Source organism: Astyanax mexicanus, chromosome 12 (genome assembly GCF_023375975.1).
Source record: "Astyanax mexicanus isolate ESR-SI-001 chromosome 12, AstMex3_surface, whole genome shotgun sequence".
Classification (NCBI taxonomy): Eukaryota; Metazoa; Chordata; class Actinopteri; order Characiformes; family Acestrorhamphidae; genus Astyanax; species Astyanax mexicanus.
Window position 1 is genome coordinate 29890961 of NC_064419.1, and position 15821 is coordinate 29906781.

General features: G+C 39.6%; 1 protein-coding gene across 3 annotated transcripts in view; it reads left to right on the forward strand.

Moving 5' to 3' along the window:
• Positions 1–15821, forward strand: part of ncor2 (nuclear receptor corepressor 2) — a 172203-nt gene that overhangs the window by 136324 nt on the left and 20058 nt on the right. For 2 of the 3 annotated variants that reach the window (XM_049486156.1, XM_049486157.1), the window contains exons 22-32: positions 763–1024; positions 2750–2797; positions 4489–4644; positions 4820–4920; positions 6341–6446; positions 6789–6899; positions 8705–8808; positions 11213–11360; positions 13412–13534; positions 13641–13715; positions 15455–15681. In XM_049486156.1, coding sequence (XP_049342113.1) covers positions 763–1024; positions 2750–2797; positions 4489–4644; positions 4820–4920; positions 6341–6446; positions 6789–6899; positions 8705–8808; positions 11213–11360; positions 13412–13534; positions 13641–13715; positions 15455–15681 — 1461 coding nt within the window. The remainder of the gene's footprint in view (positions 1–762; positions 1025–2749; positions 2798–4488; positions 4645–4819; positions 4921–6340; positions 6447–6788; positions 6900–8704; positions 8809–11212; positions 11361–13411; positions 13535–13640; positions 13716–15454; positions 15682–15821) is intronic. The other variant, XM_049486158.1, reaches the window with a different exon arrangement.

The window sequence follows — 15821 nt, forward strand, 5'->3', positions numbered from 1 at the left end:
GGGAGAGTGGGACAAAGAGGGAGAGAGGGCCAGAAAGGAAGAGAGGGGGACACAGGAGCAGAGAGAGAAAAAGATTGACACAGAGGGGGTGAGGGGCAGAGAAGGACAGAGGAGAGAGAAATAAAGGGAGAAAAAGATAAAGTGGAACAGAGAGACAGAGAGGGACACAGAGGGAGAGAATGGGACACGGACAGAGGGAGAGAAGGCAAAAAGGAACAGAAAGAGAGAGAGATGGGTAGTGTGGGACAGAGAGAGAGAGCGAGAGAGAATGGAGAGGAATAGACAGAGCGCTACGGAGAGGGAGAGACAGACACAGGGACACAGGGAGTAGTGAATAGTTATTCTGTTAGGTTGGTGCCTTATGTCCGATTTCACCACTTCTCAGTTACTTAATTGTTTGAAAAATTATTATCAGACGAATTGTTCAAACTACAAATATACAGAAATATTAAAAGCCTGTCAGCATCAGTAGATAAACTTGTGTCCTGAAAAAAACATATTTCCATAAGGAATGGATTGTTCATCTGAGCTGTTTGAGTGTAAAGAACATTCACTTGATGTAAAGGTTTTTTATGTACTTGTGATAGTAAAGCAAATCGTCTGCACTGCTTGCTCAGCTTACCGTTTGCTCTGGTTATACCATGTACTGTAGTAACATTTTGAGTCAGTGTAACAGTGTAAAAAGGCGGGTACAACTTAACCCTATTTGCAACTCTCTCTCTCTCTCTCTCTCTCTCTCTCTCTCTCTCTCTCTCTCTGTAGATGCCTGAAGTTTCCTCAGCAGGTGTTTTGGGGAAGCATCAGGTTCTTCCTGACGCTCTGGCACTTTACGAGCAGCAGATCACTATGGCGCACGAGTCCTCCCAGGAGGCCAAACAGCAGCAGCAGCAGCAACAGCAACAACAACAGCAGCAACCTCAGCCAGTTAAATTACAGCATTACCCTGGAGGCAGCGGTGGCAGAGACACCAGCAGCCCACGAGTCCGGACCAGGAGCCCCACGCCCTCCGAACGAGAGAAAGAGGGTACACATCGATTCCCACTATATCTGCTCTGAAGTTCTCTAGATTATATTTACATGATGTTCTCTCCTGCTGTACTGTCACAGTTCTCCGAGAGCCGTGTGTGGGGTTTAATATGAAATGATGATGTTCTGGGTGTGAACTGAGCATAGAAAAGTCTGTGTTCTTTATTACAGTAGGAGTCTTAAGTTTTCTCCTAGGTGTGATGCCACCAGACCCCAAACCACTAACCCGCTACAAGTGCATGGTTTCTTACCCATCACTCTTTTCACTGCTTAAACATTCTCATTACAGTCTAGTCTGTATTGTAGCTTATAAGAAGTGCAGTGCTGGAACTGGGTGAGTGGTTTTGTTGTTAGTGTAGTGGTATTGGCCTGTCACGATAACCAATGATTTGGAATATACTAGAGCATCTGGAAAAAATTTGAATATCAGTTCAAAATGTAAAACTCTAAAAAATATTATATAGATGTATTACACACAGAGTGAGTTTTAAGCGTTTATTCCTTTAATTGTTGATGATTTTGGCTTACAGCCAATAAAAATAAAAAATAAAAAAAAAATCAGTGTCTCAGAAAATTTGAATATTATATAAGACCAATTGCTACTTTCTGCAGTGTGGTTAGTGTGCCAAGTCCTGCTGGAAAATGAAATCCGCATCTCCAAAAGTTGTCAGCAGAAGGAAGCAGAGTCTGGAGGAAGAGTGGAGAGACACACAGTTCAAGCTGCTTGAGGTCTAGTGTGAAGTTTCTACAGTCAGTGATGGTTTGGAGAGACATGTCATCTGCTGGTGTTGGTCCACTGTGTTTTATTATCAAGTCCAAAGTCAGTGCAGTTTTGTTTTCCCACAGAATCTTACAGCACTTCATGCTTCCCTTTTCTGATAACTTTATTGGAGATTCAGTTTTTATTTTCCAGCAGGAATTGGCACAAGTACCAACTGGTCTTATATAATATTCAAATTTTCTGAGATACTGACTTTTGGGTTTTCATTGGCTGTAGGCCATAATAATCAACAATAAATATTGTTGATGATTATCAATATAAAAAATTGATAAAACAAAAAAAAAACACTGTGTGTAATACATCTATATAATATACAAGTTTTGCATTTTGAACTGAATTACTAAAATAAAGTAACTTTTTAGTGATATTCTAACTTTTTGAGATGCACTAGTATATTGCCCCATAAATAATTGGAATTGGAATTGAACAATATTATTTTCATTTGAAGTCTGTTTTAGATATGTCAGTGAAATAATGATAATATAATAGTATAATAGTTAATTTACATGTTACTTGTAAACAGTAATTAACTTTTATTTGGGCTAGAATATTTAGACACTCACAATGGAATACAATAATCTTTAATTACTTTAAATCCTAAATAAATAAAACATTTTCAAATTGTTTAAAACCAATATGTTTCAACAAAGTTATTTGTGTTAAGAAGTGTAAACATATATTGGGATTGGGAAATATTGGGATTATAAGTTATAATAATTATTAAGGTTGTCAATTCCAAATGCCAAATGTTTTCAGTCTGCAGCAGAAATAAAGAGATTGATCGCATTTTTCCTATACGTTTGGAAGGATGTGTAGAGTATGTTGTCATATAAAGTAAATATATTGCAGGCTAAGTCAGTAATGTAATTATTGTGACAGGCCTAGTCTAGCGGAGTGTGTGTTGTGGTGTTATGCTCAGCTGTAGTGTATTTGTCCCTGCAGAACTGGAAGGAAAGGAAAGATGGCTACAGACTCTACTGCATGGATTATGTAGGTTCACACACCACACAGAAACACAAACACACACACATACAAAACCTCTCCCTATCACTCTCGTTCAGGCTGTGTACAATCAGAGGCTGTGCTCAGCTCTCAGTGTGTTTTGGGTAAGATTTTTGCATGTTTGCGCTTTAAGATCAGGTGCTTCTTGGTGTAATGTGGATTTCCTGCTGCAGATACTGTTTGCTAGGGTGAGTGATTTAGACTGGAGTTGCCAACAGAAAAGTGTGTGTGTGTGTGTCTGTTTGTTAGGGGGGGGGTTCAGGGGTGCATAGTATGTCAATCATTATGCATTAATAGTTCTGAAATTAACCTTTTCCAATATACAAATGATCCCAATAATAATCAGTGTTTAGATTGTGTTTTTAACGAATCACAGCTCCAGATGTATTTCTCTGATTGAGTAAGGTCTCTATACCCTATCTGGATGTTTCCCAGGGGGTTCTGGGGTAATTTTCTCTTTTATGGGGGTTCTCTATGATTTTATTCCTGTATGGGTTCTTCAGACGTCCTCAGAGAAAATTACAGACTAAATTATCTGCTGTTTTTCAGTAATTTTAGTCCTGCCTGGATCCACATCTCTGAGTTTCATCACCTCGAGTTTAATAAAATAGCTATTTGTCCACTGCCACGCACCGTAATTACACTTTAGGCACGCGTTTCCACGGACATCCACGTAAACACAACAGCAAGTGGAAATGGAGGAGCTACTGAATTCGATGTCATGTGACCGAGAGAGCCAGAAAACTCACTGGTCCTCCTGTTTTTTCAACTGCAGTTCAGTTGCAAGAGTTTTATCACTGAGTAGAAGTGTGAAATATCTCTCACACACATCTCCCTCAGAAACTAATTCCAGATAGTGCTTTTGGCATGGATTATATTTTGGGGAGAAAAAAAATTACAGTACTATTTGAGAATTTTTTTTTTTTTTACTATTTGAGGAATTTTTCTCAGACCATTTTTCTTTATTTTGATAATAAGCTGATTATTTGAATCACTAGTGCTTTATCATGATGGTTCTAACAAAAGTGATCTACATAATGTTGCCCAACAAATAAAAAAAATGAATATTATAAAATATTATTCCATTTTCAACAAGTATGTAAGAATATAGTAAGAATATGAACAACCAAATATTTTTCTTTACATTATTTTTTTTCTTTACATTATTATTATTGCACGTACACACATTTTTATTTATGACAAAATGATATGTCTCATTATATTGGATATAGGTATACCTTGTAACATTATATTAAAAATAAAATAAATTAATACTTAAAATAAAAGATATGGTATAGAATGGAGTGGTGTAATAACCAAAATATGGGTTATTGAGGGCTGAGGGCAACGTCATGCTATATAGGGTTCAAAGTAAATGGCCGAGTGCTGTAATAAACTTTACACAGCATTTAAAGGCTCTGTGACACACAGATCACCAGGGTTTTTTTAAGTTGATATTATAGATCTAGTGCAGGTGTGTGTGTGTGTGTGTGTGAAATGGAGTACTCCCTCATTGACCCTGATTACAGAGTGCTTCTGCCGGTGCTGTGAGTAAATGTAGATACATGTTGTCGTGTTCTGATGGAGCGAACTGGACCCACACTCTCCTGCGGTTTTCTTTTCAGACCTACACTCTGACATTTCTCACATGTTCTTCATGTGTGTGTGTGTTTGTACAGATAAGCCCCGGGCCTTCTCTCCGCTCGCTGACATCAAGAAGACTCCGGAAGACCTCAGAGCCGTGTGCGTGGGCCGACCCGTGATGTCACCGTTCCAGCTCTCTCCCAGAGACATGGCCAAACTGAGCCACGAGCAGCTGCTGCACTACAACTCCAGTACGAGCCGCTTCCATTTACTCACTCAAACTACTCAGCTGTACTCAACTACTCAACCCCAGACCCTGCATTTCTGCCTGCTGACTCATTCACTTTAGCTTCACTTTTTGTCTATCTATTTATTCATGTATCCTCTTATTCTTCTGTCTGTTTCTCTTAATTTCTATCTCTCTAGCTCTCCAGCAGCAGGAGAGGATGAGCGCTGTCCGGCCACTGCACATCCCTGAGCCCCCTCCCCTCATCTCCTCAGCCAAACCCGGTGGCTCCATCACTCAGGTGAGCAAAAAGAAGTGTTCAGGTAACAACTTTTACCAAATTGAAAACCACTGGAATATAATCAAAAGGAAGATGGATGATCACAAGCCATCAAACTAAGCTTAACTTGTTGAATTGTTGCACCAGGAGTGGTGTAAAGTTATCCAAAATCAGTGTGTAAGACTGGTGGAGGAGAACATGCCAAGATGAATGACAACTGTGATTAAAAACCAGGGTTATTCCACCAAATATTGATCTCCATCAAAAACGTCTAAAACTTTATGAATATGAACTTTTTTCTTTGCATTATTTGAGGTCTGAAAGCTCTGCATCTTTTTTGTTATATGTTTGTTACTTGTTTGTTATTTGTCATTTTCTGCAAATAAATGCTTTAAATGACAATATTTTTATTTGAAATTTGGGAGAAACATGGTCTGTAGTTTATAGAATAAAACAACAATGATCCTTTTTCTCAAATATATACCTATGAATAGTAAAATCTGAGAAACTGATTCAGAAACTGAAGTGGTCTCTTAATATTTAAAGGTACAGCTGTATGTAATGCTGCAATGTACAGCTCTGGAAAAAATTAAGTTTAAATTCACATTGATGGTACACTGACTGTAATGGGAGAGAATGGTGCTTCTATCATTGACCACTCTGGAGTCCTTTCTCCAGGATTGCATAACTCTGTCTAGCTGTAGATGAAGCCCTGAAAAAAAATCATCTCAAATCATGCTGGTTCAGAAGCGAGAAAACATTCATAATACAGCCACCAGGAACACTATGGGAGCTTTCACAGCTGCTTTGTTTGGTCTAGACATTCGGACTGTTCAGTTGGTCCAAACTGAAGTAGTAGATGGGAAAGGAACCAGAGTTTGGTCCAACATTAGCTACGTTCACATTACTCGGCTGTGTGACTCAAATCTGATTTTTTTCATGGCTGTGTGAACATCCCAAATCTGATTTTTTCATGGCTGTGTGAACATGCCAAATCTGATTTTGTGTGGTCCTAAATCGAATGTGTATCTGATCCATGGACATGACATGAATGTGAATGATAAAATCAGTGTCTTTTTGCTTTTATGCATGCGCTACATGCTTCTCTCTTGTACCCGCACATCTCTTGGTGCAGCTGTGCAGCTATAGCTGAGAAAAAAAAAAAAACAGCAAAAGCAAACCACCTGGCCTTTTTTCTCCTCCTCGACCTGAGCATGTACTTCAGACCAGCTGTTTACTCTCCACTCCAGCAAAAGATGCTCCACATATGAGCTGCTAACACATCCATTTCCCTTTATAAAGCTACGAGTGGTCTCTCAAATACTAAGTCTTTTTTTTTTCGTTGTTTGTTAAGAAGAAGGAGACGTTTATACACGTATCAATGTGTGCATGTGAGATGATTCAGGGACAGATTTGTTCACATTTTTCACATCTTTTACAGGGTACTCCGGTGCAGATGCACAGTCCAGCCCATGGCTCTGAGCACACTAAACTCTCTGCACCAGGATCTCAGCCTCTGTCCTGGATGATGGATCAGAGGAAGATAGGTGTGTTTGTGTTGATTCTGTGTGTTTGTTTTATACAATTTATTCACGACCAAGGTGCAATATTTTAAAATCTTTTTTTTGTTCATTATCTATGAATTTGTCTTAAAATTGTGTCCAGATATTTCAATTTTGTTATAAAATATTTTTCCTTCTGCTGTAAAACTACAAAAACATTTGTGATTGACAGAAACAGTTCATTGTTTCATGATATGACTGTGATTTATTTCCAGTACACACAAAGAATATGTTGAATATTGTTGTACTTTCTGTACAATTAGTACATTAGTGAACGCTGGTGATTAAAGTGTGTCTCTTACTCATCCTCTCTTCTCGTTCTGTCAGGTGGATTCCCCATGGTGAAGCAGGAGCAGCTCTCTCCTCGTGGTCCCTCTTCCTCTCAGGCTGAGAATCTCTCCAGCCAGGCCGCCGCCCACGACAGCCTCGCCGCTCGAGGTTAGTGTGTATGAGTGTACTGGAGGCTCCCGTTAAACACACATCTACACACACACACACACACACATAGGCAAATATACAAGCTGCTATATTTTGAGTAACCTTTTACACCTTTCCAACCTCCCTCATGTCTTTATGAGATGACTGAGCTTAAATAAAATTTACATTTAGCCCTGTTCAGCTCAGAAATCTTTCTGTGAATCATTTCAAATCTCGCGTTTCCAATTAGTGGACTGCCTCAAAGCACTGTGATTGTTTTGGAGAGTGATTGGAGGAATATTTTCACAGAATTTAAATATTCAGTGGCATGAAAAGGTCTTACAACCTTTTTTTTCTTCACATTTTGTCATTTTGCAACCATAAACTTTTATATACTTTTTTATAAATGGGGTTTAAGTGGTGGACAAACACAAAGTAGCACACAATTGTGAAGTGAAACAAAAATATGTGGTTTTCATAATTAATCAAATATTTTTTTATTTTTAAAAGTGCATCTGTGCAAAAGTATTCAGCCCCCTATAATCAATACTTAGTAGAGCCGTCCTTACGGATCTAGATTTTACCGACTGAGATTTTTGTTCATTCTTCTTTGCAAAATAACTCAGCCAGGTTGGATGGAGAGTGTCTGTGGACAGCAGTGTTCATGTCTTGCCACAGATGCGCAATGGAATTCAGGGATAACTGTGTGCTATTGTCTTGCTGGAAGGGCGAATCTCTTTCCCAGCTCAAGTCAGATTTTCTTCCAGCATTGCCATGTATGTAGCTCCATCCATCTTCCCATCACCAGACCAGCTTCCCTGTCTCTGCTGAAGAAAAGCATCCCCACAACATGATGCTGCCACCACCATGTTTCACAGTGGGGATGGTGTGTTCAGGGTGATGAGTGGTGTTACTTTACCACCACACATGGCCCTTTGCATTTAGTCCAAAAGTGTAACTTTGGTATCCTCTGATCACAGCAGCTTCTTCAACATGTTTGCAGTGTCCCCTACAGGGCTTGTGGCAAACTGCAAACGGCACTTCTTATGTCTTTCTTTCAACAATGGTTTTCTTTTTGACGCTTTTCCATGAAGGCCGGATTTGTGTAGTCCACAACTTACATTTGTGCTGTGGACAGATTCTCCCACATGAGTTGTGGATTTCTGCAGCTTCTCCAGAGTGACCATGGGCCTCTTGGCTGCTTTTTGTTACCAGTGCTCTCTTTGCTCGACCTGTCAGTTTGGGTGGACGGCCATGATTCTTTTCAGATTTTTATTTTATTAAAATTTTGGATAACGTATCATTTTGTGTATTTCACAAATATGTGCTACTATGTATTTGTCTATCACTTAAAATCTTTTCACTCTTTTCCATCTTTTTTTTTTTACATTAGATGACAACTGATATAAGGGCTGGGCTATATTAATAACATTTAGTATTATTCATTATAGTGTGAGAAGATACTATTCATGTTTTCTAAATGCTGATCAAATGTGTGTATTGTGGGAGTCGAGTGGTCCAGCCGTCTAAAGCGCTGCCACTATGATTGGGAGATTGCTGGTTCGAATCCGGGTTATGTAGCTTGCCATCAGCTGCCGGAGCCCTGACAGAGTACAACTGGCCTTGCTCTCTCTGGGTGGGTAGATGATGCTCTTTCCCCTTATCATTTCAAAGGGTGATGACATCAGCACGGGGCGTCTGTGAGCTGATGTATCAAAATCGAGTCGCTGCACTTTACTCCGAGCGTGCTGGCTACTCTGCATCAACAGGAGTTCTTCCTGTTCTTAAAAATAAAAACATTAAAAAGAAAAAATTGTTTATTGCAGGACCCATGCCAGCTGTACAGGGTGGCAGCATCACTAAAGGCCTCCCTGGCACACGCGTGCACCAAGATCCACCCATATCATACCGCGGCGGTTCCATCACTCAGGTACGTACCTGCCTGTCTGTGTGTGTGTGTGTGTGTGTGTGTGTGTGTGGACAAAGTTGGGTTGTGTATAATCTCGCATCATTAATTAACGCAGTACAAAAACATGTATGTCCGTGTGCTGCTTTCCGTCACGAGTGCCCACCCACAGCTCAGTGTGACATAACCAGTGCTGTGTCTGCACTCTGTTGCCATGACAGCAGGTACACAGTGTCCACTCCTGTTCTCTCCTTTTATTAATGTGTTTACACATCTCCTCCGCAAAGCAGTGTCACAGATCATCTCACACACACACACACACACACACGTGATCAAACACACTCCCACTCAGTGCACACCTCCTTGTTTGTTGTGATCTAGATTTTGAAGAGTGTGGGATGAGCATGGGTGTTCAGTCAGGCATGGGTCAAATCTGATCGTGTGTTTTGTGCTTTGTGTTTTTTATTTTTTATCTTTTGAACGATGGATGTGTTCAGCAATGGTGTGTTTGGATAAAGGTTTTTGTTCCACAGGAATGACTTACAGAACTTTGTACCCCCCTTGTAGACAACCCTCTTGAGCAGCATAGCAACCACCTAGCAATTCCCTAGTAACCGTCAGATCTTGCACCATACTGACAATCTTACAACTACCAAGCAACTTCCGACTTTAGAGACTCTGATTAGCATGAATAAACCATAAAGGAGCTTCCAACTGCACAGCGACCACCTGTGAAATCAGCAGCAATAGCAATGTTTTGACCGCAACACTGCAGCAACCTGAGACACTAAAACAACCACAGAGGAACAACATTTTTCAATTTCAGTTTCAATTTCAATTCAATTTATTGTCATTCTACTGATACAGGGCTGTACAGTAAAATGAAACACTATTAAGTTAGATCTCCAGTGCAGACAAAAACAGTGTAAGACAGACAGAAACAGTGTAAAACAGAGTATATAGTGCACAGACGAGAAGTAAAGAGGACAAGTGCAAGACAAAACACACAACGTAGGGGCAAAAAGTACAGGGGACACAGACAATAGATACAATTAATATTAGTATGTTTATGTTTGTTTGATGAGGTACTGTTAAGGTAAGGTTAAATTTCAGAGTGACAGCGGTACATTTATATATAGTCCATATGTGTATAGTAAGTAGAGGTAGGCCAGGTTGATTAAAGTGCAGAGTGCATACAAGTGATAAAATGATCATCGTCCAACAACATCCTAAAAAACGCTTAAAACATCCTTTCAAGCACCTGAGTCACTTAAGCGGCTGCATCGTTATAGCATAGCTGCTGCTTAGCAATAGGACTGCAACTAATGACTATTTTGGTATTCTAATAATCTGACGATTATTATTTTTTTATTATTATTATTATTTTAAATGTGTTTTTTTTTTCAATTAATCGAATAATCATGATTATTTTTAGCATCCACTCCATTTGTGTTTTCATGGGTGAGTCTACCAATCCAGTGGATGTACATTATAAAAAGCACATTATAGGAGACATTCACACATGCAGCTAATTTTACTTTAACCTTAATAGAAAAGATTTGATAAGACACTATCACTTTAAATGTGAACTTTTTTTTTTATCAAAAAATGTAATTAATCTCTTGGATTTTGATAATAATTTTATTCAGAGGGAAATAAGTATAATAAGTACTTAATGTTTTTATTCATAAAAAACACCTTTGGCAGCAAAGTCAGTTTATTATTTCTTTATTATTAATTTTTTAATTGGTCTTTACTTCTTTTAGTATTAATATTCCTCATTGAACAGTTGCTTGGTATATTAAGCTTCAGACGGGTGAGTTTTAGACAGACTTTGGGAAAGGTTTCTTTGCTGGACCTGGCAACCCTCACAACTCCATAACAACCAGCAGCCTAGCAACTGCCATACAGTCACCTGAGACATTAAAGTGGCTGCTTTATGACACACAGCATCTACCTGGGACATCATAATCATCTACTTAGTTATGCATTAATAGCAAAGCAGCCAACTGCGATACCTTAGCCGCCATTTAACAACTGCATGGCAACCACCTTGCAGTGCCTGAACAACTATGTGACAATTGCTTTAGTTGCACAAAATCCTGCTGCATTGTTTTGTAGCTTATTTATTATTGGAGTACATCAAGTTTCATGTTTCATCAGCTTTTTTTATTCAGACTAATTAAGGTGGTGTTTGTGGTGAGGGTTGAGTGTTTTTAGCAAGCTTCTGATCATAAGAACAGCACGTGCAACTACATCGACTCCTCTTCCTCCTCCTCTTCCTCCTCTTCCTCTATAGTTAATTTTGTGTTCCATATGCTATTTTGGTTTAGTATGCTGAGGGCTGGTCCTATGACCGTGTAATGACTGTGGCTATTGTGTGTGTTTGCTTGTGTGTGTGTGTGTGTGCGTGCGTGTGTGTGTGTAGGGCACCCCTGCAGACGTGCTGTATAAGGGCACCATCACCCGGCTGATCACTGAGGACAACCCCAGCAGAGACAGAGCCAGAGAGGAAAGCCAAGCCAAGGGGCATGTTGTGTATGAAGGCCTCAGCGGACACATTCTCTCCTATGACCGTGAGTCTCACACTCTCTCTCTCTCTCTCTCTCTCTCTCTCTCTCTTTCCCTCACTTACACATAGTGTGGCACAAATATTTTAGGCAGCAGTGAAAATCAGAATGAAAAAGCTCATTATCTGGGCTGTATGTTTGAATTTCTTTAGACTTTACCCTTTCACACCTGGAATGGAATTAACATGTCCTGAATTAGAGTTAGGTCCAGAAACATTTGGAAAGTAATATATTCTTCATGATTTGGGCTCCTTATGCCACCACAATGAAACAAATGAGATGCAGTAGAAGTCTAGACTTTTAGGTTTAAACAAAAAAAAGTTTACAATCTTTTGTCTAGAAAGCCTTCCCATTTCAGCAGCTCCAAAGTAATTGGACACATTATCTTAAAAGCTATTTAATGGGATTCATGGGCTATTCCATTATTAATGCAGGTAAAATGTCTGGAGCTGATTCCTCTACCGGAATGATGGGAAGAAGAAAGTACAGAGAATGCTTGGAAGAGCTTGACGCATAGCTTACCACATCCTCTGTTAAACTTCATTTCACTCGCTTAAGACAAAACTAAAGATAGAAATACCACAAAACAGCAACAACTGAAGACAACTGCAGTAAAGACCTGGCGAAGCATCGTAAAAGATAAAACTCAGTGTATGGTTTCAGGTTTTAGGCGGTCATTGCCTGTAAAAAGTATTAAAAATTAAGAATTAAAAATATTGTTTATTGTAAAGTTACTTTACATTACTGATACAAGGTTATTCCTTTTACAGAGGTGGACTAATGTAGTGTTAGGAGTCTCGCCCAAGGATTTTTATTGGTGTAGAGCAGCATAGTCACCCAGACCAGGAATTGAACCCTAGTCTCCTACATGATGTGGTTGCACTCTGGCAGGTTCTGGTGTTATCCACTGTACCACACCAACCAAAGTTAATTTGTCCAATTATTTTGTGTCCATGAAATAAGAAGGCAAAAAAAAAAATTGTAATTAAAGTCCACACTTCAATTGCCTCTTGTTTGTTTAATTTCAAATGGGCTGAACAATTAATAGTTTTTCAAAATGTAATCGCGATGTAAATGGACACGATTTTTCAATCGCTGGAGCTGCGATTTGAATTAGCCAATAGCCTGCGAGTGTGTGTGTGTATGTAAACACGCTGCCTGCTTATCTGAAGAAGCATCACGACGTTAACGTCACCATGTCTGTAGTCCATAGAGTAATATTAATAATCTTTTTTTTTTTTTTTTTTTCATCCTTGAAATAAAAAAAAACAACAACTGACAACTGCATTTAAACTGAGAACCCTGGGTATATTTTATGTGAAAAGAAGTTTTAATTATATTTGATAGATATGTTGGCCACTAATGCAGGTTTGGGGTTTAATGGATTAAAAATAATCACAATTTAATTCGCAATCGCAATATTCTGTGGAAAAATCGCAATTAGAAATTTTGCCCAAATTGTGCAGCCCTGGTTGATGCAGAGTACAAATCATGGAGATTGTGTCACTGTCCAAATATTTATTGGCTCATCTGTATGACCGCATTCTTACTGTGATCTAAATGCCAAGGATTCACGATGAGTCCCCAACAGCAAAGCAGCACCCACCTTAACTACGTCACTGCCCCTGCCTGAACATATGCAATTACCACACCACCCACACAACACTGTCCACAGCCCACACCAGTCAGCTGAGCATGCTACAGTAACGAGCCAATAGATAAAGGCGATAATCGTGGCTGGTGCTCAAGCTAAACTGCTGAGAAGTTTGCAAAATCATTACAGTAAGCCACCTCCATTAAAATAACATCCAAAAGAATCCAGTCATAAGAAATTACATTACATTTTCTTGATTCACTGACCGGATCACCATATAAACATGTTAATGCCCACTCATCCAGCTGCTCGCTGGCGTGTTTAGGAACCAAAATTCATCACATTACACTCACCTCAAACTGTGTGGAGCAGTTCAGTACTCTTACATACACTTCATTATAGCTTATATGATTTCTGACACCTGAAACTCACCCACACACCTCAAAATCTCTGCTCTCTGTAGGCACTCCAAACACGAAGGAGGACGGAAGAGGAGAGGTGTTGGGCCTCAAAAGGCCGTATGATGTCATGGAAGGGGGTCTTTCTCGAGTGCTGCCCCTGCGGGACTCTATGCCCACTGCTGAGGGTCAGTCAAATCTGAAAACTAAAAAACTAATTCACCCTATCTTCTTTACGTTTTTCTGTAAATTTTCTACAAACTCGCTCTCTCTCCTTTTTTTCTGCTTGTGTAGGTTTGATAGGCAGAGCAATGCCCCAAGAGAGGGAGAGTCCCCATCCTCATCATATGCGTGGCTCCATCTCGCAGGGTGAGTGCTACCACTCATACATTCTGTACAGTCCTGCAATTAGTGCATTCAGGTTTTTCGTATTTGAGACCATAAAGGATTTTAGGGAGAAAAAAAATAAGCCTTCTAACCAAGATGTGAATTATACAATGACAATTGGGAGGGTTATATTTTTCTTTAGGGTATAAAGGGAAAACAGTACAGTGTGCTCAGAGTCATAAACAATATATTATACAGCAAAATCAACAGCTAGTCAGTCCTGACTAAAACACACAATGTTCCTGGTTGCTGCCATACATAATCTAGACTTGTGCCGGTTACATTAAAGGCATAGGCTGGACAAAATTGAATTTATTTTAATATTAAGATTCATCAGTGTTGGGCGCCGAGTGGTCCAGCGGTCTAAAACGCTGCCACTATGAGCAGGAGGTCGCCGGTTCGAACCCCAGCTCATGCAGCTTTGCCATCAAGCTGCAGGCGTTAGAGGGAGCAAAATTAGCCCTGTTCCCTCTGGCTCTTTCCCCACATCACTCCTATGGTGATGTCTGCAGCACAGGGCGTCTGTGAGCTGATGTACCAGAGCCGAGCCGCTGTGCTTTCCTCCAAGCGTGCTGGCTGCTCGGCAATGCTGCATCAGCATTGAAGAAGCGGTGGCTGGCTTCACATGTATCGGAGGAAGCATGTGCTAGTCTTCACCCTCCTGGTATGTTGAGGTATCACTAGTGATGGGGGGAGTCCTAATGAATGGGTTGGGTAATTGGCCATGTAAATTGGGGAGAAAATGGGAAAAATTAGAAATAAAATTATAAAAAAAAAAAAAAAAAGATTCATCAGTGTTTTGATTCACTGCATAAATATTTGAGAGGGAATCTGCAGATCCTTAAAAAAAAGGCATTTCTTGTCTTAAAATTGCTTAAATGTTTCTAAAAATGTTACAGTACATCAAGTTTTGCTTTTATTTTTACACATTTTATTTTGCAGTGGTAGAGCTGTAGATGAAGACATTGGATGTGTCCCTAAATGTGTGTCTCTTTAAAACCACACACCCTTGTAAAACTCTTGTACAGTAGTGCTGTGTGTTGACGTCTCCAAAGAGTAGTCTTAGATATCTAGACGTCTGTGTTGAGCATGTATCTCTATTGGAATCAGTGACTAAGATTAAAGCCTGAAATCTGTTCAGAATGATGTTAATTAACACTGCAACACTGAAGAAGCATAGACCTATTATTAAAAAAAAAAAACACAAAAAACACCAATATGGCTATGCACTGCACAATCATTAAACTGAAATACACCAACAGCAATGACATAATTTAAAATGACTTTCATCTACACTAATATAATTACCAATTTTTAAGAATATAAAACACTTACTGTACAAACAAACAGTTTAATATTCAGCATATAACCTACATACAAAAAAACAGCAATAAGGCTATGCACTGCAAGTCAAGTGTGTAATGCGGACAAGTGGAGGAGCTCACATGCTTTATATAAAATAAAAAATAGCATTAAAAAAACAGACATCTACGTTACAGACAATTTTCTTGAGCCCGATCAGCACTAGGACCTTCCTGCACTCAAGAACTTCAGGCATTGTTATCTCACCGATAATTAGCACTTGGGCGTGGGCGACTTTGTTTTTTTTTAGGGGGAAGTTTATTTACAGTTATTCTGATAGCACATGATGTGAGCATTGTAGTACTCTGTGTTAATTAGGGATAGTTAGAAGTTATGTTTCTCTGCTTATGGTTTTTCAGGTATCCCCCGTCATGTTGAGGATCAGGAGTATCTGCGTAGGGAGGCTAAACAGCTGAAGCGTGACTCTCCGTCGCCCCGCGGCCCCGCCCTCGGCTCAGACCCCCTTAAAGGCAGAACTCATGAGAGTCACGTGCCCACCGTGAAGGAGCCGGGTCGTTCCATCCATCTCATCCCACCAGAGAGTGTAGTGATGAGCAAACCGCCTAAAGAGGGCTCCATCACACAGGTAATACTACTACTACTCTTATTACTACTACTACTGCTACAGCTGCAGACATAGCTGTTTCTGGTTTCTTGCTTGTTAATCTGCAATAACTTGGAATTATTAAGTAACTCTTAATTATTAATTATCCAATTTGGGTCATT